The sequence below is a fragment of the Urocitellus parryii genome, chromosome 13 (assembly GCF_045843805.1).
Source record: "Urocitellus parryii isolate mUroPar1 chromosome 13, mUroPar1.hap1, whole genome shotgun sequence".
NCBI classification, from domain to species: domain Eukaryota; kingdom Metazoa; phylum Chordata; class Mammalia; order Rodentia; family Sciuridae; genus Urocitellus; species Urocitellus parryii.
This window is the reverse complement of record NC_135543.1, coordinates 68188620-68209840: the sequence shown is the minus strand read 5'-3', so window position 1 is coordinate 68209840 and position 21221 is coordinate 68188620. Positions and strand designations below refer to the sequence as shown.

Below are 21221 nucleotides of genomic sequence, written 5' to 3'. Positions count from 1 at the left end.
GTGGAGTCATCTGGGGAGGAGTTGTTATGGAAACAGAAGACTCCAAATAACTGCGAGGCATTTGTGGCAGCCGTGGCCATCACAGGCAGGGCCACGATTTTTTACCCACAGTATTTCTTCTTAGGCATGTGCAGGGGAGGGGCTCCTCACACACCAGACTGGGGACCACTGAAGGTCCCCAGAGGGGTGGAATCATGTTGAGCCACTGCAGGGTGGAGTCATCTGCGAAGGACCTGCTATGGAAGCCAAAGTCTCCCAGTACTGTGTGGTGTTTGTGGCAGCCATGAGCATCACAGACAGAAGCACAATTTTTTAATGTAGTTCTTGAGAATTTTGGGCCCTCTTATCTCATTTGGATGGAGAGCTGCTTTTAAGCCTCAAGCCTCTTGTGCCTTTAATCAGGTTTCTAGAAGTAAGCCTGGAAGCAGTGTTATTTTTTTGACAGCTTCTTTCTCCTCCCATGAATGATGCTGGACAGTGAGGTTGGACTGATCTCCAGCATGGCCATGGTCTTCCTGAGTAGGTGGCCTGATGAGAGGACAAGGTCTGGCTTCTAGGGGAAGAAGTCACAGCGCCCTAGGGAAACGTCATATGACACCACCAGCAAGACCCACTCCCCCAATTACTGATGTGCTCTGCTTTCTGACGGTGACCACAGGGACTGGCCCCTTGTGGATGGATGCCCTTTGTTAGCTGCACCTTCATTGAAACTCAGTTGAAGAAGCTCCTCCTGGTGTCTGTGCACTGGGTAGGGTTGGTCAGAGTCTCCTGTTTCCCCGGACCTTGGCCAGCCTGTGCCATGCCAGTCAACAGCTGAGCCGTGGTCTGCTAACATCTTAAAATTTTTGCTTTAGCTCATTATAAAAAACTTTAGGAAGACCTTCTCATGACACACATCACTCATCAAATCTTAGAATTCTAAGGTTTTCAGTAGACTTTCGTAGACTTTGCCTCCATATCAGCAATAAATTCATAGACATAGGCAAAGAGGGATGAACTGAGGGAAGGGGTCGAGAGAAATTCTGTAACAAGGGAGCAGTTATAAGGGGCTGTAGGGACTGCTATCCAAGAGGAATTAGTCTGTGGAGTGGGTAGGAGCCCTCCTGGTTAGAGAGCTGTGTAAAGAAAGCCATGAAGTCTCTGAGTTCTCTTCAGAGCAAAAGAAAGCTACAATTTTTTTGCATGAGAAATTCATGTGGGCTGGGGCTGGGGCTCAGCAGTAGAGTGCTCGCCTAGCAGGTGCAAGGCCCTGGGTTCCATCCTCAGCACCACATAAAAATAAATAAGTAAAATAAAGGTATTGTGTCCAACTACAACTAAAAATAAAAATATTTTTAAAAAGAAATTCATTGTGAGCACTTACCACCAAGTTGGAATAGAAACCCTTAGGGAGTGGGCAGTGGTAGGGTGGTTTAGGCTTGGGGATGGGTGAGAAGGAGACATTGGAAGAGACAACTGATAGATGAGTTAGCTTTTGGTCACTGTGACAAAATACCTGAGAAAATCAAGTTCAAAAGAGGAAATCTAACATTGGGTCATGGTTTCATGGTTTGTATCTTTGTTACATGGTAACTTGGACACACTGCTTCAGTCCAGTGGGAGAGCACTACACCATGGCAGGAGCCCTAGTGAGAATTCCTCTTCACCTCATGGCTACAAGGAAACAAATTGGAGGACACGGTCCTCTGCACATCAAGAGCACCCCACCCTCATGACCTAACTTCTTTCCATTAGGCTCTGATACTTACAGTTTCTGTCATTTCCCATAGTGGAGATAACACCTCTGAAGTGGGGGCTTAGGATGATCATGTTTTCCTAGGTTAATTTTTAGGGCTGTAACACCTGCTTCTGTTGAAACCACCGACTTCCCTTGGGCCTCTACTGGTGTCTGATGGGTGACCTTTTGATGTCTTGGGGCTGAGAACCCCACAACTGCATCACACCCATGCCACCACTTTGGGAACCCATGTCCTCTGAAGAACAATGAAGTTGGTTACTAATGACAGATATGACCCATTTCACCTCCAGTCCCTTTCCTGCATGCCTGAACTCTCCCCAGTTCTTTGTCCCATAAATGGCACTAAACCTTGGCCACCTTGTGATAAAATCATTGTTCTTTGCCAACCTACCCATTTCAATGATTGGCAAGCCATGTGGTGCGTAGCTGCCTTTTAAAATGTTTTTTCCTCATTGATTCGTAGGAGAACTTGATTGGATTTGTGCCAGCCATGCTCAATATAGGTCAGGCTGAGGTCAGGGTGGTGTCACACACTGTGTCAGTCGGGGGTCTGTCTTGGGATGGAGTCAGGACCTCCAGGCTGTCTGTTCTCCAGTGAATGCACCCATCAGGGGACAGAAGGGCTGTGACTTGGGTTATATTAGGGACTGTCTCTAGTTGGGTCAGGCCCAGGTCAGGGACAGGTCACACAGTCCACTCTGCACTCTGGATGGTCAGGGGCTGTGGGGACCTGAGCTGAGCCAGACCCTGCCTCTGGCTGCTGCTGCAACTGCTGTCACCCCACACCCCCAGCCCTTCACACATGCTGTGAGGTGCCCATGGGAATACCCGGGGACAGGAAGACCTGCAGCCAGTGAGCAGAGTTTTCAAGGAAGGTGTCATTTTTGCATTTATTTCTTATGCTTTTTCTTCATGTCTGACCATAAACTTCAGACTATAGGGAACTTATTTTATTTGCCACTGTCAGGAAAAAATATCAAATGGAGCAGAATTGGTTCTGGACACTTGAAATGAAGCAAGAAGCCATTTTTAATCAGATATCACTGGGAACCACAGCTCAACCTTCATCTGGGCTGCACCCCACCCCACCATGCTGACCCAAGTGGGACAAACTTCCTCTTCCTGAAACACGATTAAACTCTTGATCTTCTGTACAAACCACTCCTTCCACAAAACTATACAGAGACTTAAATTGTACTCATGCCCCTTCCTACAAAATGGCTTAATTTTCCCAGCAGCAATCTTAATTCGTAACTCAGTGTTATCATCCCCAAAGCCCTGGCTGTTCAGGCTCTCCATGCAGCCAGCATGCACTTGGGCAGGTGCCCAAGTTGTGGGTGTTGTCAGGTCTCCAAGGTGATTTGCACTGGCAACCCAACTCCACATTAAGTGCCTTCACCATTATCATACCATTTTTATTTTTCCCCTCAACACAGTGTTATTGAAATATCATTTATATACTATAAATCTCACTCATTACAAGTAGACAATTCAATGATTTTTGGTAAATTCATGGATTTGTGCAATAATCACCTAACTTGCTATCTTCACTCTTGCCTCCACTCCTAGAAAAATGCCAACATTTTTAAGTCCTTTTTTTTTCCTATGAGCATTTCCTAGGCCTTCCAGATAAATAAAACCACAGAATTTGTTGTCTTCTGCATCCAGCTTCCTTCACTTAACATAACCTATTTGAAGTTCTAGGCAGGTACCTGTATTTTGTTTCTTTTTATTCCACCCCATGGTTGTATCACTCTGATATTTGTTTACCAGTTGACAAGCATTTGGTTGTTTGCAGTTTGGAGATATTATGTACAATGTTGCTATGAATATTCCTGTGAAAGTATTTGTGGAGACACTGTGTGTTTTGATTTAACTATTTTATTTTAATTCTTTAGTTTACTTTCTTTTTGGACATGCAGTTTTGTTTTTCTTGGGTACATTCTGAGAATTGAAACTGCCGGGTCATGTGGTAAGTTTTTGTTTAATATTTTATAAATTTCCAAACTGATTTCTAAAAGGTCTCTAATTTTACATTCCTGCTGAAATGTGAATGGGTTTCACTTTTTCTACATCCTTGCCAAGTTTTGATATTATCTCTTTTATCAGCCATTCAACTCAAATTAAGTGGTCTCCCATTTTAGTTTTAATTTGCATCTCCCTAATGCCTGATGATGTGGAACATATTTTCATGTGCTTCATTACCATTCACAAATCTTTTATTTTTCCAAATTTAAAAAAAATTAATTCAAAGCTCTTCCAGTTTGTATATTATTATACTTATTAGTGTATATTAATTGTACTTAGACACATTCTCATTGTCAAACCCAGAAGCCTCTTAATCTTAAGCATCTCTTACTCTAATAAGGTGATAATTAAAATTAGCCATTGCACCAGTTTATTGATTAAATATTTAAAGGTATTATTTATGTTACAATATCTTTTGATTTCTAGAATTTCCTTTTGACTCTTTCTTGGAGTGTCCATCTGCCTGTTGACATCGCCCACAATGTATTCATAATTATTTCAGATTCTTGATCTGAATTTTTCAAAATGCCCACTAAATCTAAGCCTGGTTTTGATGTTTGCTTTTCCTTGAAGAAATGTTGTCTGATTCTGTTTCTTCTTCTCCTTCCTCATCCTCTTCTTTTTTCTTCTTCTTCTCCATGTATACCTTGAAATTTTCTGTACAAAGTCAGATATGATCTGCTGGGTGAAAGGTTCATAAATGTGCAGTGTGATGTTTTGTGTTTATCTGGTGAGTAGTTAGGCTGTGTTTACTGTTTGACATGGCCATGGGTGTGACAGACTGTATTTCCTCTGGTGTCCTTATTTTTGTCTCCGCTCTTGCCTGTTAGTTTCCCAGTGGATCCTTACTGATTATGGACTGAGACGGTTCCTTCCTCTCTCATTATACAGAATCCCTACTGAGGTGGTGCTGAGGTGAGCATGAGGGATAGGAAGAATTCCCTAGTCTTAGGATTAGACCTCGCAGTCTCACAGGGAGCCTGTGTCCTTTGGCTAAAACCTTCATGCACCCCCAACCATGATAGGGCAGGAATGAAAGAGGGAGCAGGAGGTCGATGTTTGCCACTCCAAGTCAGTTAGATGCAGATAAAATCATAAAGATCAGCTCTGGCATGACACTTTCTCTTGTAGCAGCTTTTATAGAGTAGAACTAATACTCTGGTAATAGTTCAGAATGGTTATTTTCCCCATGCCATTGCCACAAACAGGGGTAGTGTTTGATCCTCTGGTCTAAAGCCTGAGAACCTGACAAGGCTCCTGGAGGCAGCACCCAGGGGAGTGAGGGGCCCCAGTGCTCCCATGGCCTCTCTGGAGTTCAACTCTCAAGTCTCCAGCAACTGCTCCACTGCAGTTTAGGTTTCCTCACCCAGCACTGGTGCCGGTGCCTGGTGTGTGCGCCTCGGCTTCCCTTCAGGTTAGCCTTGAGTCTCCAGATAAGAATGTCTCTGCAAATGTGGGGGTCACCGTTTGCCTGGGGACCTCAATTCTCTGAAGGATCTAAGAAGAGCTGTGGATGCTCAGTTTGTCCAGCCTTCCTGTTTTGAGAGTGGGAGTGAGGACTTCCAAGCTCCTTCTGTTCCAGGCTGGAAGCAGCATCTCCAACTGACCTTGGCTCACTTCTTGCCCTCTATACCTCTTCTACAGTTGATCTTCCAATGAGCAGTAGCCTGTGTCCTTGCACCACCTGTGAGGGTAGGGAGGCCCTGATCAAAGAACTTCAAATCCTTCCTCCTGATCATGCTCTCCCCATAGGGCTGCTTGAAACCCTGCTCCAGGCCCACCCAGTCACTCCCTCTCTTGAAGGCAGTATCTGGAGCTCACATTTGGGACGGGTCATAAAAAGTCTCTCCTGGGTGATTGAGGCTGGGTTAGGGCAGCCTAAGGGAGAGGGGAAAAAAGGTCTTCAAACTCTTTCAAAGTGGTATTGGGCTTACATTCCTCTGCCACTCCTTGCTTCCTATAACATCTCAAGTAGTTTCTGAACCTTATATGCTTCAGCTCACCATTCAAAATAAATGACACTGAGTACTCAAGTTCCTTCACCTAAAGAAAAACCACTTGGGCTGAAGCTGATATTTGGTGGATCTGTTATGAGGACTAGGTGTGAGTTGAGATCTCTTGGTTTAGAGTGTGAGAATGCCCATGGATCAGAGAATCTCCCAGCCCCTGCAATAGGAAAGACAATGCCCGGGTCCCCAGCACCAGCCAGCCTGAGGTTTCCATAGCACCAACAGCAGGTGGTACTCAGCACTGAACCACCCAAGCTCCCCTGACCCTGTGGAGAAGATGCATGGACCGCATGCTGTGCAAAGAACTCATATGCAGACCATAGTTCTGAGCAGTCATGTTGGGTGAGATCACCTGTTTTGTTACCAGATGGAAAGCTCTTGTCTTCCACCTTCCCTAGAGTATGGAGCTCCAAGACCCATCAAAGATGGTGGTTATACAATCATCCATTAGTAGAGGTGCTCTGGCCAAAGGCCAGGATTGTACTTAAAGCTCCTACAGTGTCTTCACACTGGAAAGGCCATTGCTGAGCCTTCAGAAGGTCAAAGACAGGGAAGTCCTATTGCTAATGTTCATGAGAGTTCATCTATTCTCCTGTCAGTAAGGGTCCAGGAAATTTGAGAAATATCAGGGTAGGAAACCTTTACCACTGAAACCCATAAATGGTGTCCAGTTTATGTCACCATCTGCTAAATAAAAGCTCTCCCTTTCAACCAGGGATCTGAACATTGGGGTGGGTATTGTGAGGCCTCTGGGTTCCTGCTGGCTGCATCAAAACCTGTGTCCAGCATATTTTTGGGAAAGACAGCCACACTACTTTAAAACTTGTTACTGGACCCCTAGTATAGGATCAGCTACATCAACAAGGTGGCACTGGGATCCAACCCTAAGAGGCCTGTGGACACAAGGGTAGGTGTACCCTGGACCTTAGACAACAGGTACCATGTTCATGGGTGACTGGGGCTGGGGAAGTGGACAGTGTCTACATGCCTGAAGCATCCTGTAGATGTACATGAAAAGCAACCCAGGTGTCAAAAAGGGGGCAGAGCTCTGAAAATCGCTGTCTTATGAGGATGAGCTTTCAGTCTGGCATCAGGGCCTTCTCTCTGCTTCTTGACCAGATTCCAGCCCCCACCACCGACATCTGAGAGACCTCTGGCTACAGGACAGGACCAGTTGTCATCCCTCAGGTCCACTGAATCCAACTATGTCTGGGTTGTATGGTAGAAGTGTAGATAGATTTTTACAAAATTGTTTTCAAAATATCTGCACCAGATCACATATCTACTGAGGGGAAGCACGGCCTCCCTTACACTTGGACACCAGGTGTAAAGCCCGGGGTGGGAGCAGTCAGCCAGGGCAGACAGACCATGACTGCTGCTTAGAAAGCAGCCTGGCTCCCAACTTCCTCACAGTCCACCCTATGGCAGTGCTTTCTGCCCCAGGGCCCCTTGGCTGAAGATTCCTAAGAAGACCCCTCCCTCTTCCTTCTGGAAGCCAGATGACCAAGTGGAAGGGAAAGGAGAGCACTGAGGGACAGAAGGAGCCCAGAGGGCAGCACAGCCAGAGGAACAGGAGGATGCGTCTTTTATTTGGGCTGGTTTGCTGAACTTGGCTTTGGGCGTGGCAGATGACGGACAGGGAAGCTGAGGAAGGGGATGTTTAGATCAACAGTGGACTTGAGTGAGAGAAGCTGCAGCAAGAGGCCGGGGGCCTGGGCAGAGGAAATATGTAGGGCCCTGACAGTCACCCAGGGACCTGCTGCTGTAACATGAGGATAAAAGGCAGAAGGAGCCAGGTCTGTGTGCACACGAGCGTGTTCCAGGGCCCGGGCCAGCCGGAAGCTCTCAGAGGCTGGGATGGAAAGTCTGTGGGAGGAGGGTCGGGCGGAGGGTCTGGCAGAGAACTCCGCTTCCTGACTTTACTGATCCAGTCAATGAAGTAGGCAACCCTGGTGAAGACGCTGGGGTAGACAGGAGGCCTGCAGTCCAGGCCCCAGCTGGCCAGTCCTACCAGGACCCAGGCATTGGGGCCATAGCAGACAAGAGGGCCCCCAGAATCACCCTGAGGAAAGAGAGGGAGGAGTTAGTATGGGGGCCGAGTGGGGGCAGAAATACCAGGTGACAATGTTGGACACCCTGGGCTGCCACTATCTGAAGCAGGGCCCTAGTGAAGGCCAATCAGTTCAAGCCCCCAATGAGGGACACCAGAATGAAGCAGCAAGAAGCTCCTGAGATGATCCTCCCAGTGGAGATCATGTTTCCAAATCCGTCAGTCCACAGCCCCTCCCTCTAGCCCCCATGCCTGAGCTCCTGGTGGCCAGGGCAGCACACACTGTGAGGCCAGGATGGACAGCTCTATGGACAGAATGGCCTAGAGCAGGCCGGGTCAGCTGACACCTCTGTGCAGACCCTGGCTCTGTGAACCCTGAGCAGCAGGGAGCACCCATACTGCCTTTTTCTTCACTGAGTATCCAGCTTCCTAGAATTTTGTAGGAACAGAATCACACAAGTTGTACTGCTATTTTTATCTGGTGTTTTTCCACTAAAGATTGTTTTCTTCTATTTCTTTTTCTTTTTTTCAGTCCTGAGGATGAAAAACAAGAGCCTCATATGCGGCAGGCCAGTATGCTATTGCAATCATTTGGCCCCAGGACAGTCATTTAGTAGTACACCTGGGTAGCTGTGTGCCCCATAGTTTATTCCTGTTTACTGCTGAGTAGTGCACTAGTGTAGGGATATTGTTTAGTTTATTTGTTCATTAGCCTGCTACTGATCTTTTAACTTTTTCTTAGTTTTGAACTATTACCCAAGAAACCTGCTGTGAATTGTCTTGTAGTCATATAGATGTCTTTCTTGGACATCTACGTGTCTTGCTTTCACTTCTCCTGGGTAAATACCTAACATTACTATGTCTGGGTTGTATGGTAGAAGTGTATATAGCTTTTTACAAAATTGTTTTCAAAATATTTGCACCAGATTACAACGTTACCATTTGGGTATGTTGAGGGTTCCAGGTGCTTCACATCCTTGTCAACAATTGATGTGGCCAGTCATTTGAATTCAGCCATTTAATTAATGTGTAGAGGCATCTCACTGGTGTTTGAGTTTGTATTTCTCCTGTGCCTGACAATATTGAGAGGTTTTTTCATTTGCTTGTTTGACATCTAAATGAACTCTCTGGTAAAGGGTTTATTTCAATCTTTTCAAATCTTTCCATTTTGAAATAATGTAGGATTAGGCTAGATGTGGAGGATACTATAGAGGATCTACATATCCTGCACCTAGCTTCCTCTAGTGTTAACATCTGACATAACCATGGTACAAATACTTAAACCAAGGAAATAGAGGTGGTACAATATTATTAAATACATATTCAGATTTCACTATGAACAAATATCCCTATTCTTTTTTTAAATTTTTTTTCTTAGTTGTAGTTGGACACAATAAGTTTATTTTCTTTATTTTTATGTGGTGCTGAGGATTGAACCCAGCTCCTCACACACGCTAGGTGAGCACTCTACCACTGAGCCTCAGCCCCCAAATATCCCTATTCAATTCCAAGATCCAATCCAGGATCCCATATTATCTTTAAATACCAAGTTTTATTAACCTACTTCAGTCTCATTCATTCCTTCTTTTCTATGACATTGGCATTTTTGTATACTACCAACCAGATATTAATATTAGTTTTTATTACCAGGGACTGAATCCATGGGCTTTTCATGACTGTTCCACATCCACACTTTCTTTTATTTTTAATATGAAAACAGTCTCCCTAAGTTGCAAAATGTCTCACTAAATTGCTGAGGCTTGGCATGAATTTGCAGTCAACCTCCTGAACCACTGGGCTTACAGGTGTATTCCAACACACCAGGTCACCAGATGCCCCCCAATTGTGGATTACCCTTTATTTTTTGATGATTAGACAGCTGATATGAACTTACAGTAAAAACCCTGGGTACAAATATAATGTTAAAATACAGAAGAAAGCCAACTATAAATCCTGTCTACAGAAAATTCAGAATCAATTCCAGAGACTAAAAGGAAATCTGCTGGTTAGGGACAAGAAGGGAATGGAGAGTTGTGGGGAGGGCTGGTAACAGGTTGCATCAACGTCAGAAAAGTCATCGTGCTGTACACTTACAAATAACTCATCCTGTGTATATGCTACACATCAAAGTTTAAAACAGGCAACTAAAATGGATACTGTTTGAGAGTCCTCACAGCAGACAGCTTTGTGCTGGGGTGGGCTGAGGAAGGTACTGGTCTGAAGGAAGACTGATGAGGAATGGAGCCCATGGAAAATATGTAGAAGGAAGGAAGCAGGAAGTTTGGGGTCTCCACCAAGACAGCTGAGGCCAACACAGGCCCCCCAGGGGAAACTGAGGCCAGCAGAACAGGCAGGAGAGCAGCAGAGCCCGACCTTACTTACTTGGCAGATGGCCTTTCCTGTTGAGAAGTCCCCCACACACAGCATCTCCTCCTGCACAGAGTAGTTCCTGCCTTCTCCAGGTGTTTGCCCATAGAAGGTATTGCAGATCGTGCTATTCATAAGACTCACCTTAGCTTCCTGGAGAGAGTAGGGCGGTGACAATGGCTCTGTGAAAACGAGAAGGAGGTGAGTGACATGCACTGTGCCTTAGCAAAGAAACCCAGACGACTCAGAACCCCCACTCTGCCTGACGCTCACCACTACTCTCAAGCATGGGTTTCAAACCTTGGTTCAGTCTTCCATGCTAAGCCCCCCACCTTTTTCTCAAAGCTGTCCACATACTTAGCCTATTCCTCCAACAACAGAACAACCTTTCCTATTCTACAAAGTGGCAAATCCCACTAATTATATGACTCCACTCCCTGGAATTCAGCAACCATTCACTCACCCACCTATCCTCTCATGAACCATTCAGTCTACTCTCTACCCATCCATTACTAACCTTTTTGCCATCTCTTTATCCACTGACCTGCCCATCCACACGTCCACACATTCACCCATTCCTCCATCCATCTACCCATCTTCCCACACTCATTTTTCCATCTACTCTCATCAATCTCTCCATTCTTTCTTCCTTCTCCCCATCCACTAACACATACGACCACCCATCCACCAACTTCACCCATCCATCCATCCATCCAATCATCTTCCCATCCAATTCCACATTCATCCTCCCATCTGTCAATCCATCCATCCATCCACTCACCCCATCACTTATCTATTCACTTGTCCTTGTGCTAGGCATATTTTACACACTGAGGAATAGGTTGACATTTTGAGTTGGAAGAGACAGAGCAAGTAAGGTAAATGAACAAATTGTTAAGTGCTATGGACCAAATAGAACAGGGAGATGACAGTAGGGATTGCCTATTTCAAAATAGCTCACATGATCAAGTAAAACTGGGAGTAGCTGAGCTGAGCTATAAAGAAGAAAGAGGTAATGCAAAGAGCAGAAGGGAAAGAAATCTAGGCAGGGAAAATAGCAAAGCAAATGGTCTAGGGATGGAGGTGGCCTTGCTCAAGGAGGAGCAAAGTGGACAGTGCTGCTAGTTATCAGATTTGTAAGGGATGCAGGAGGAGCTGAGGCAGAGAAGGGGCAGAGCACTGATACTATGTACAGCCTTATAGCCAAGGTGGGGAGTTTACATTTTATTCTATGTGCCCATACTAGGGCACCATGTGGGGACTTGAGTAGAAGTACACAGGATGGAAAATGGGAGAGAAATTTGGAGTCAACAGGCAGGAAACAGTGATTTACTGTGCCAGGGTGGAAAAGAGCAGTGGAGTTCCTACCAGGTGCCTTGGGACACTGTCTGGAACATTAAAACAACACTTGGATCTTGCCTTCAAGGAAGAACCGGAATGTGTTTCTACACATATGTATGCTGGGGGCTGGCCACCCCATGACTAGGGAGTGTTCCTAACACTGGGTGGGCAGGTATTAGGCTTGTGGGCAGAGTACTCACTGAAGACATGTTCTGTCCAAAACACCTATAACACCTCTGTTGAGAGACATGGAACCAAATGCTGACCCCATGGATGATTACAAATTTGTACTGTTCTTTCTTTCATTGAAAATACACCAGAAGCATTTCCCCAAACCATCAACAATCCTTTCTTTATTAAATCATCCAGGCATAAGCCTTTGTCTATGATTCTCTTCTTTCAATCTGACAAGGCAACACAAAACCCCAAAGCTTTCTTCATTATGCAGTTCACATGACAAGAATATGAAGTGGACAAGATAAGAGCTAGGTGAGCTCACAGACATTAACCATTCCTAAATTGGGATCACTCTGACTTCATCATGCAGGCTCTGGGTCAGATGCCACATGGGACTTACCACTTTTCCCAAGCACCTTTCCGAGGATTCTCAAAGGCCTGTGTGTTTAAAGTTTGGCCCCAACCCGTGACACTATTGGGAGGTGCTGGAATCTTTAAGGATGGGGTGTGCAGGAGGAGGGTAGGTCACTGCAGGTGTGCCCTTAAAGGGGATGTCAGGAACCCGGGCCCTCCTCTGGCTCTCTGCTTCCTGGGCAGCACTGCTCCATAACTTGCTCAGAATGTAACGTCATCCCCATGTCACATCATAAACCATGAATCAAAATAAGCCTTTCCTCTTTTTCAGTAATTATCTCAGGCAAGTTTGTTTTGCTTTGTTTTTACAGTAATGGAAAGCCAACTAACAACCTGGAATGGGACAGCCCCCAGGAACAGCTTTTGAGTTCATTCAAGTCATCCCAAACCTTGGCTGATTAAACACTGGAATCAAAAGCCACAAAGACTCCAACAACCCAGATTCTTGATTCCAGTTGTTAAGGATCCCCAGATATTCAGGGACTGGGCCACATGGAACTCTGAAGCATAGAATCATACTTTCAGAACTAAAAGGGATGGAGCACTGGCCCGGTCCTCATCTGAGAGATCATGGAAATGAGGCACAGGGGGGTCAAGTCCAGGGGCTTCAGAAACCAGCCTGGGCCTCTTGCCTGGCTGAGCCACCCCTCTCCTGTGGCCCTGATGCTTCCTCCTGTCCTTCATTTCCCTTCCTGCCTCTCCCAGGCCCCCTCACTCTTCTCGGAGAGCCTTCCCCAGCCAGTTATCCAACAGGATGTTTGACTGGGCAGCTGCATGTCTGCACGTGGGAGGCAGACAGGAACCACATAGGGTGTGAAGTTCACAGGCAGGTGCAGCTGCAACATGGCAATGTCACTCCCGAAGACGTAGAGCTTCTCAAAGTCTGGATGGGTGATAATCTGGTTCACGAGCATCTTCTGGGTGTGCTGGGTGTGCTGGTACAGCTGGGTGTTCCCCAGGAGGACCTCATAGTCCTGTGGTGCCTGGGATTTGCTGGAGGAGGAAGGGCCCATCATCAGCATCATCTCTGATTCTGGGGCCCCCACTCTTCCTGCATCCTCATCCCACTGCCCACCCTGCTCTGGACCCCCTCCTCCCCGCCCTGATTCCAGGCATCTTTGTCTCTTCCCTTCTAACACTCAGGAGCCTTCTCCCTCTGGGTTGATGAACATTCAACTCACAACCTCAGGACATAGGGCTTCCCACCACCTCCTAGAACTGGAGGAGCTGAGAATCCTGGTGCTGGGAGGGTACTAAGGGGTGCCTCAGATCAAACCCTCTCACTTTCCTAGGGGGAGCTCTGGACCATTACCAGTGTTATGGTTCAGATCTTAAATGACTCCCAAAAGTTCACGTGCAAAAGGCCTGGGTGCTGGCCTGTGGCACTATCAGGAGATGGCAGAAACTGTAAGCAGCAGAGCCTAGTGGAAATCAGTTAGGTCATCAGGTTGGGGGTGCTCTTGACATGTTGGGACCATGTACCCCTATTTGCTTCCTTGCTGCCATGAGGTAAAAGGGACTCCTCCACCATGTGCTCCTGTCACAGTGTACTGTTCTCCCACAGGCCTGAAACCATGTGGCCAAGTTTCCATGTAACAGAGGTACTAACTAAACCGTGACCCAAAGTAAAATTTCCTACTTTTGACTCAGTTCTCAGATATTTTGTCACAGTGACAAAAAGCTAACTCATATACCAGGTCTCTTCCAATGTCACCTTCTGATCCATGCCCTGGCCTCACCACCTCCAACCCACTCCCGCAGGGTTGCTTTTCTCCACTTGGAGGTAAATGCTCACAAAGAATTTCTTAAATGCACAAATGAGTGCAGAGAATTGAAGTTCTCCTGTTTCTGAAGGGGAATGAGTAACTTCATGGCTTTGTTCACACAGTTCTCAGACCTGTAGGGCCCCCATCCATATCACAAGCCCAATTCCTCCTTTAAGGAAGTCCCTTGACCCTGCCCCCCACAATGTAGCCTCTCTCTGCACCCCTTCCCTCACATCTGCCCTCCTTGCCCACTTTGAGCTTCTTCCTGCATCATGCTGACTGAAGCTTGTTCCTTGTCTTCCTGAAAAGATGGAGACACATTGGCATGGGATCTCGCCACCCCCCCCCCATGTCATGGAGGTTTCGGGGGACTGTGCACAGATTCAAGAGAAACTAGCTGAGGATTGAGGGACAGTAAGTGTACAAATTGCAACTCCCCTACCTGGGCCAGGAGTCCCTTGTTCCCTCTGGGTCCCTCCACATGTGTTCTGAAGTTAGCCACAGAGACAGGCCCAGGAGGGCCAGGAGAGTTAGACTCCTGACTGTCCATGTCATTCTCCAAGGCTGGGGAACCCTACTCTCCCCACCAACGCAGCCTGACACATGGGACAGGGGTAACTCTGGCTCCTCCCAGGAATGTAGTTTAACAAAAGTAATGAAAGAAATCATTTCATTGCTGATCATATCTGGTCTCTCACTAGATTCTTACTCTCAGGAGTGTAGGGAAAGGTGCCAATGTTCTCAGGACACGTCCATGTCAGGGGGGACAGACATAGGGAAGAGGGGTCTCTCAGCTGGGGCTGAGGATGAAGGATGGTAAGGACCCAGGAAATGAAGAAAGCACTGGGTGACCAGTGGGGAGGACAGTCCAGATGGAGCAGACAGTGGATCAAAGAAGGAGCAGTGTGCATTTGGTGGCAGCACACGGACCCACAGCAATACCCAGAGGAGGGCCATCCCCTCTGATCCCCTTTTCTCTTCTCACCCTTCCTCCCCTGCCAAACCCCCTGTGAGGGCCCCAGGAAGCATAACTCACTTGAGAAAGCAGTGGGCTGTGGAAAGTAGCCAGTGGGCGTCAATGAGGACAGCTCCGCAGAGATGCTGGCCCAGGTAGAGCAGGCTGGCCTGCCATGGCCACTGGCCACTCACCGAATCATGGCCACCATACACCTTCCCTATCACCTTGGGCTTCCCGCACACTGTGGAGACAATCCCCCACATCTGTTAGAGATACATGTGGTGTCCCATACCACCCCAAGGAGGTCCCTCCTTCACTTCACACATGGGAAGGCCAAGGTCAAGGCACAAGTGACCCAGCCCAAATGATTGAGGGCTGTCCTGGCCTCAGACTTCAGTCATCGGAGCCCAGGCCTAGATGGCCTAGTACAGCTGAGCAAGAGCTGTGGGGATATTGGTCTGGGGGTCTGGACAGGAAGGGGCAAGGTGAAAGGCTGGTCACAGGACAGCCAGGGGACTGGGAAGGATACCCTGGGGCCTCACTCCTTCCACCAGCACAACTCTATGCCTACTTTGCAGATGAGAGGAGTGAAGTTCTCTGGGGTTACTAATCTGACTTTTTCAAGGTCCTAGTTTCTAGGCAGCTGTTTTCACTCCACACCCTCCACCCCAGTATCATAAGGAGAAGTCACCAGGAGGTCTCTGTCCTACTGTGTGACCTGGGGCAACTGACCCCCACCCCTCATGGCATGCTCCATTGCTAAAGGGGTGGGGCAGATGGAGATGACTCTGTTCAGAAGACTTCTCTCTGGGGGAGGATCCATGGTCCTCACTTTTGAGCAGGGTTGTCTTGGTCCCTGGCTGTGCTCCCAGATTTCTGGAAAGGGACCTGAGACTCCTGCGCCTGACTGCCTCTGCCTCTGGGCCCCCAACAACCCTGGGCCAGGCCTGGGCCACGCTCCTACTCCACAGCCTCATAGCTGAGCTCTGGCAGGGATTCCCACCCATAAAATCCCCGCCAGACTGGGGAACCTGACCTACCTTGGGTGATGTCATCTTTGCGGTCGCCTGCTTCAGGGTAGAGGCAAAGAGAACAGACCTGTGGCTTCTCACTGCCCGCCTGGGCCTGCTCCCCCCCCCCAGCCTCTCCCACCATCCCCTACTGCAAATGGACCTTGGGCCCCGCCCACATAGCCCCAGAGCCCGCTGGCTATGGGCTCCAGGTCCTCCTGTTCCCCAGGGAGCTCATCTGCGTTTCCTGTCTGCTGCAGCGGACCAGGGATACAGGCCGCCTGGAGACGGAGAGACCACAGCAACAACAAGGGCCGCAGAGCCATGAGTCTGGCCTGGCGCCCATCCGGGAGTGCTGGCCTCCGGGGATGACCCCACTCTGACCTGGACCTACCCATGCGCAGAGGGTTCCTGACCCCGCCATGAGACAGGCAGCTCCCACACCCGCCCCCACCAACCACCAACCTGACTCTGCCCTCACCTGCCTCCGCAGGCACTGGAGGCCCTGGCCCTCATCCCAAGACAGACCCCCTCACACACACTGGCCCAGTACCCTGTCCCGTCCCACACCAACCTTGATCCAATCAAGGACCCAGATCAATGGGAAAAGGAAGAGGAGGCTACCCATAGAAAAAGAGAAAGGATATTCAACAGTAATTCATCCCGGGGGTGTTGCCCAGAGGCCAGGCCATCCTGCATTCCAAGGCAGCTCTCTAGGTCTACTTTACATTACCATGTAGCACTGAGTTTGGAATAGTCAATCTACATTTATTTTCGCATGTCTTTTGCTTCATTTCTGGATTTAAAATATCAGACTACAAGGAACTTACTAATCACTTTCAAAAAAAAGGATCAAATGGAGTAGAATTGGTTCTGAGCACTTATAATGGAACAGGAGGTCACTGTTAATCACATCTCAGATGCATACCTGGACCATTCTTTTATTCACCTGCTGTCCAAAGTGGGCCAAACTGCCAGTTTCCTGAAATGTTGCTAAACTCTGCTGATTTTCTGTACAAACTATTCCTTCCAACCAACTATTCAGAGACTGAGTCTGCACCTATGTTTGTTCCTACAAAATAGCTTGAATTTCATGTACCAGTATAGAACAAAAACCAAAACGAATGCTGGTGAGGATGAGTGGGAATAAGAAACATTGTACACCACTGATGAGAATGTAAATTAGTACCATCCCTCTGCATAAAAGTATGGAGGCACCAGAAAAAGCTAAACATAAATTGATTATACCATCCAGCTATCTCATTCCTGACATATACCCAAAGGAATCAAAGCAAGCACAGTAAAGAGATACCTGCATACACAGGAATAAGATACCTTCATCTATGTCTGTTCTCAATAGCCAAGCTATGAAGTCACTCTAGATGCCCATCAAGAGAAGAATGTGTAAACAAAATGTGCTACATAAACCAGTCCTCATGGTGCATCCCAATGGCACAGGAGACTGAGGCAGGATGAGCTCAAGTTCCAGGCCAGTGTAACAACTTTGTAACAACCTATCTCCAAATTTTAAAAGGGACTAAGGAGAAGTTGTTCATTCATAGAGCCCCCTGGGTTCAATACCCACCCAGTACTATTTTAAAAAAAGAATTTCATATATGTGAGAAATAGAAAATGTGATGATTCATGTTCAAAAAGTAAATTCTCAAGGAAGTAGATTTTAGAAATTCTAAATACAGGGAAAAGAGAAGGCAGAGTAGAAAATCACTAAAAGACAGTTTATGCAATACCATTCATATGTGGCAGCCTTGAGACTTATACACATATAGTCTCCTAGAAAAATAGGATGTGGGAATAGGGACCTGTTTAACAGATTAACAGGAGGAAATACCACATTGAGAAACATTAATTATAGGGGAAAGAGATCTTAAATGTGGAAAAAGAGTTTTCTTATATGGGAATGTGGCACCTTAGGCAAAGTTCAGTAAGGTTGTGACCTTCTTAACCAATCTTAGTTCTTAACCAATGAGGAACTGGGGGAGTGAACTTGTGTTTAAGAGGATAAAATACATATTGCACCTGCTCTGTAAAAGTCTCACTTCTGTTGCACTCTGTGTCTCCATGTTCTTTCCCTGGGATTGGACAAAAGATCCTGTTTCAGAAACACATGTGTGTGCGTGTGCGCTCACACACACACACACACACACACACACAGAGAGAGATATTAGTATTATTCAGCTATAAAGAAAAATAATACCATGTCATTTCAGGAAAATGGATAAAATTATAGATCACAATATGAACAAAAAAAGCAAGACTCAGAAAGACAAGTGGAAATGTGTTCTCTCATATGAGAGATCTTGAGGGAAAATATGATATTAAAGAGGGTCTATAAGGGATAGAGGAGGGAATCAGGGGGAGGAAGATTAATATAAAAGGAGGAAAAGGGAAATGTATCTACAATCAAAGCTCCTTAGAATCACGTATGGAAATTTCCCAATGATACCCATTATTCTGTACAATTTACATTCCCTAATGTGTATAACAAAATTAAACTAGATAAGCCTCTAATTGTCTTTTAATTTGTGAAAGGAAAAGACTGTGAATGGTAATGAAACCCATGAAAATATGTTCCACATCCTTAGTAATTAGAGAAATGCAAATTAATACTACAATGGGACACCCTTTAATTTCATTAGAATGGCTAATGAAACAGACAATACCAAATGTTGGCAAGGATGTAGAAAAAGTGGAACCCAGACACATTTCAGAAGGAATATAACATAAGGCATCCTTTAGAAAGAAGTTTGGAAATTTATAAAATACCAAACATAAAGTTACCACGTGACCCAGTAGTTTCACTTCTCAGAATCTACCTAAGAGAAAAAAAAATACATGTCCCCAAAGAAAGAAAACTAAAGAATAAAATTAAAGAAAACTAAAGAATAACACAAAATAGCTCAACTTAGAAACATGTGTCTCCATGAATACTTGCAGAAGAATTTTCATAACAGCATTGTTCATAATATTCCAATTCTGAAAATGCCTGTCAACTGGTAAACAAATATCAAAGTGTGGTACAACTATGCTTTGGAATAAAACATAACAAAACACAGGTAAGTGCCACAGCCTAGAAATTCAAAAACGTTACCCTAAGTGGAGGAAGCCAGTTGCAGAGGACAACAAATTCTGGGTTTCTATTTATCTGAAATGCCCAGGAAATGAAAAAAAATTAATAAAAACCAACTCTGGTAGTTATCTAGGGGTAGAGGTCGGAGTGGAGATTAAAATAGCAAATTGGGTGATTATTGCACAAATCTATGAATTTAACACTGTTTCAACGAAAAAAAATTAAAGCAGAGAGATAATGCTTTAGGACACATAAGATGGAGTTGGGAGAACATTGCAAGTCACATGTGAGACCTGGGAGCACTCACAACTGAACCACTGAATTTGGCACCTGCCCAAGTGCATGCTGGCTGCATGAAGAGCCTTAACGGCAAGGCTTTGAGGATGACAGCACTGAGAGTCGGGAATTAAGACTGCTGCTGGAAAAATTAAGCCATTTTGTAGGAAGGGACATGAGTACAATCTGAGTCTCTGGAGAGTCTGGTGGAAGGAATGGTTTGTACAGAAGATCAAGAGTTTAACATTGTTTCAGGAACAGGTAGTTTGTCCCACTTGGGTCAGCATGGTGGGGTGGGGTGCAGCCCAGATGAAGGTTGAGCTGTGGTTCCCAGTGAAATCTGATTAACAATGGCTTCTTGCTCCATTTCAAGTGCCTAGAACCAATGCTGCTCTATTTGATTTTTTTTCCTGACAGTGGCTAATAAAATAAGTTCCCTACAATCTGAAGTTTATGGTCAGACATGAAGGAAAAGTTATAAGGAAATAAGAGTATATTGGATAAGAGAACAATAGAACAAGTAGATACAATGACAACAGATATTTATGCCCCAATCATCAGTGCCATTAATTATATAAAAGAGACACTTCATGAGTTAAACTCTCAGAGAGACCAAGGTACAATAATTCCTTGAATCACATAACAATGGAATGAAAATAAAAATGTACAGCATAACCCACAAAAACTAAATGAAGATATAGAGATTGAACAATACATGTTTGAATGATGAATGGGTGATAGAAGAAATCAGGGAAGAAATTTTTAAAAAATTCTTAGATGCAAATGAGAACAGTGATACAATATACCAGTAACTGTAGGTCAGTATGAAGTTAGTTCTAAGAGGAATGTTTAAACAATCAAATGATGCATCCAAAGGCCCTTAAGAAAGAACAAACCAAATCCAAAAAGAGAAGAAGGAAGGAAATAATTAAGATCAAAGCCAAAATTAATGAAATTGAGAATGAAGAAAATATAAATGCTCCATTAAACTAAGAGTTTTTGAAAACATAAAAAGATGGATAAGCCCTTAACCAAAAAAAGACTCAAATTAATAAATTCAGAGTTGAAAAAGTAGAAATCATCACATATATCACAGAAACAAAAAAATCTTTATGGACTATTTTGAAAAATTATACACCAATCAACTGGAAAACCCAGGAAAAATGGGTACATTTCTACACAGCTATAATCTGCAAAAATTGAAGTCAGAGGAAAAAGAAGGTCTAAACAGACCAGTAACTAGCAATGAGAAGCAGTTATGAAAAGCTTCTAAGAAATAAAACCCCAGGTCTAGATGGATTCTCAGCTAAATTCTAGGAGACTTTAGGAAGAACTCATGCCAGTGCTCCATGAAATGGAAAGGGATGGAATAAGTCCAAGTTCCCTCTGTGAAGTCTGTATCCCTCTAAGTCAAAACCAGATAAGGACACACGGAGGAAAGAAAACTGCAGACCAATATCCCACATGAACTTAAATGCAAAAGTTCTTAATAAAATGTTAGCAAATCACATTTAAAAACATGTTAAGGGTATACAACATGACCAAGATGGATCAAAGAGCCAGGGATCAGACCAGAAATTATGCCTCCTTTAGAAGCAAATGGAGACTCAACACTCCAAGAATGACTTTCTTAATAGGACCCACACAATTCACGAAATAAGGCCAAGAGTTAATAAATGGGTGTGCATTGAATTAAAAAAACTTATGCACAGCAAAGGAAACAAGATTTTGGAACCTATAGATTGAGAAAAAAATCTTTGCTACTCTTCTGACCAAGAAATACAGAATACATAAAGAACTCAGAATACTTAACATCAAAAATCAAACAATGCAATAATACATGAGCAAAAGAAATAGACACTTCTCAAAAGAAGAAATAAAAATTGCCAACAAATACATGAATAAATGTTCAATACCATTAGCAATTAGGGAAATTAACAACCCCAAGATTTCATCTCACTCCAGTCAACAAGACAGCATCAAGAAAACAAACAGTAAT

At 45.2% G+C, this 21221-nt stretch overlaps 1 protein-coding gene across 1 annotated transcript; it reads right to left on the bottom strand.

Annotated features, from left to right (window-relative positions):
• Positions 1-7519: 7519 nt before the first annotated feature.
• LOC144249978 (putative serine protease 47) lies at positions 7520-16184 on the bottom strand. Its single transcript, XM_077792215.1, has 6 exons — positions 16001-16184; positions 15889-15918; positions 14927-15089; positions 12840-13117; positions 10208-10374; positions 7520-7837 (listed from the first exon to the last, which is right to left on the bottom strand). Exons 1-6 carry the CDS (start codon positions 16182-16184, stop codon positions 7520-7522), a joined length of 1140 nt encoding a protein of 379 aa, XP_077648341.1.
• Between the last annotated feature and the right edge of the window lie 5037 nt (positions 16185-21221).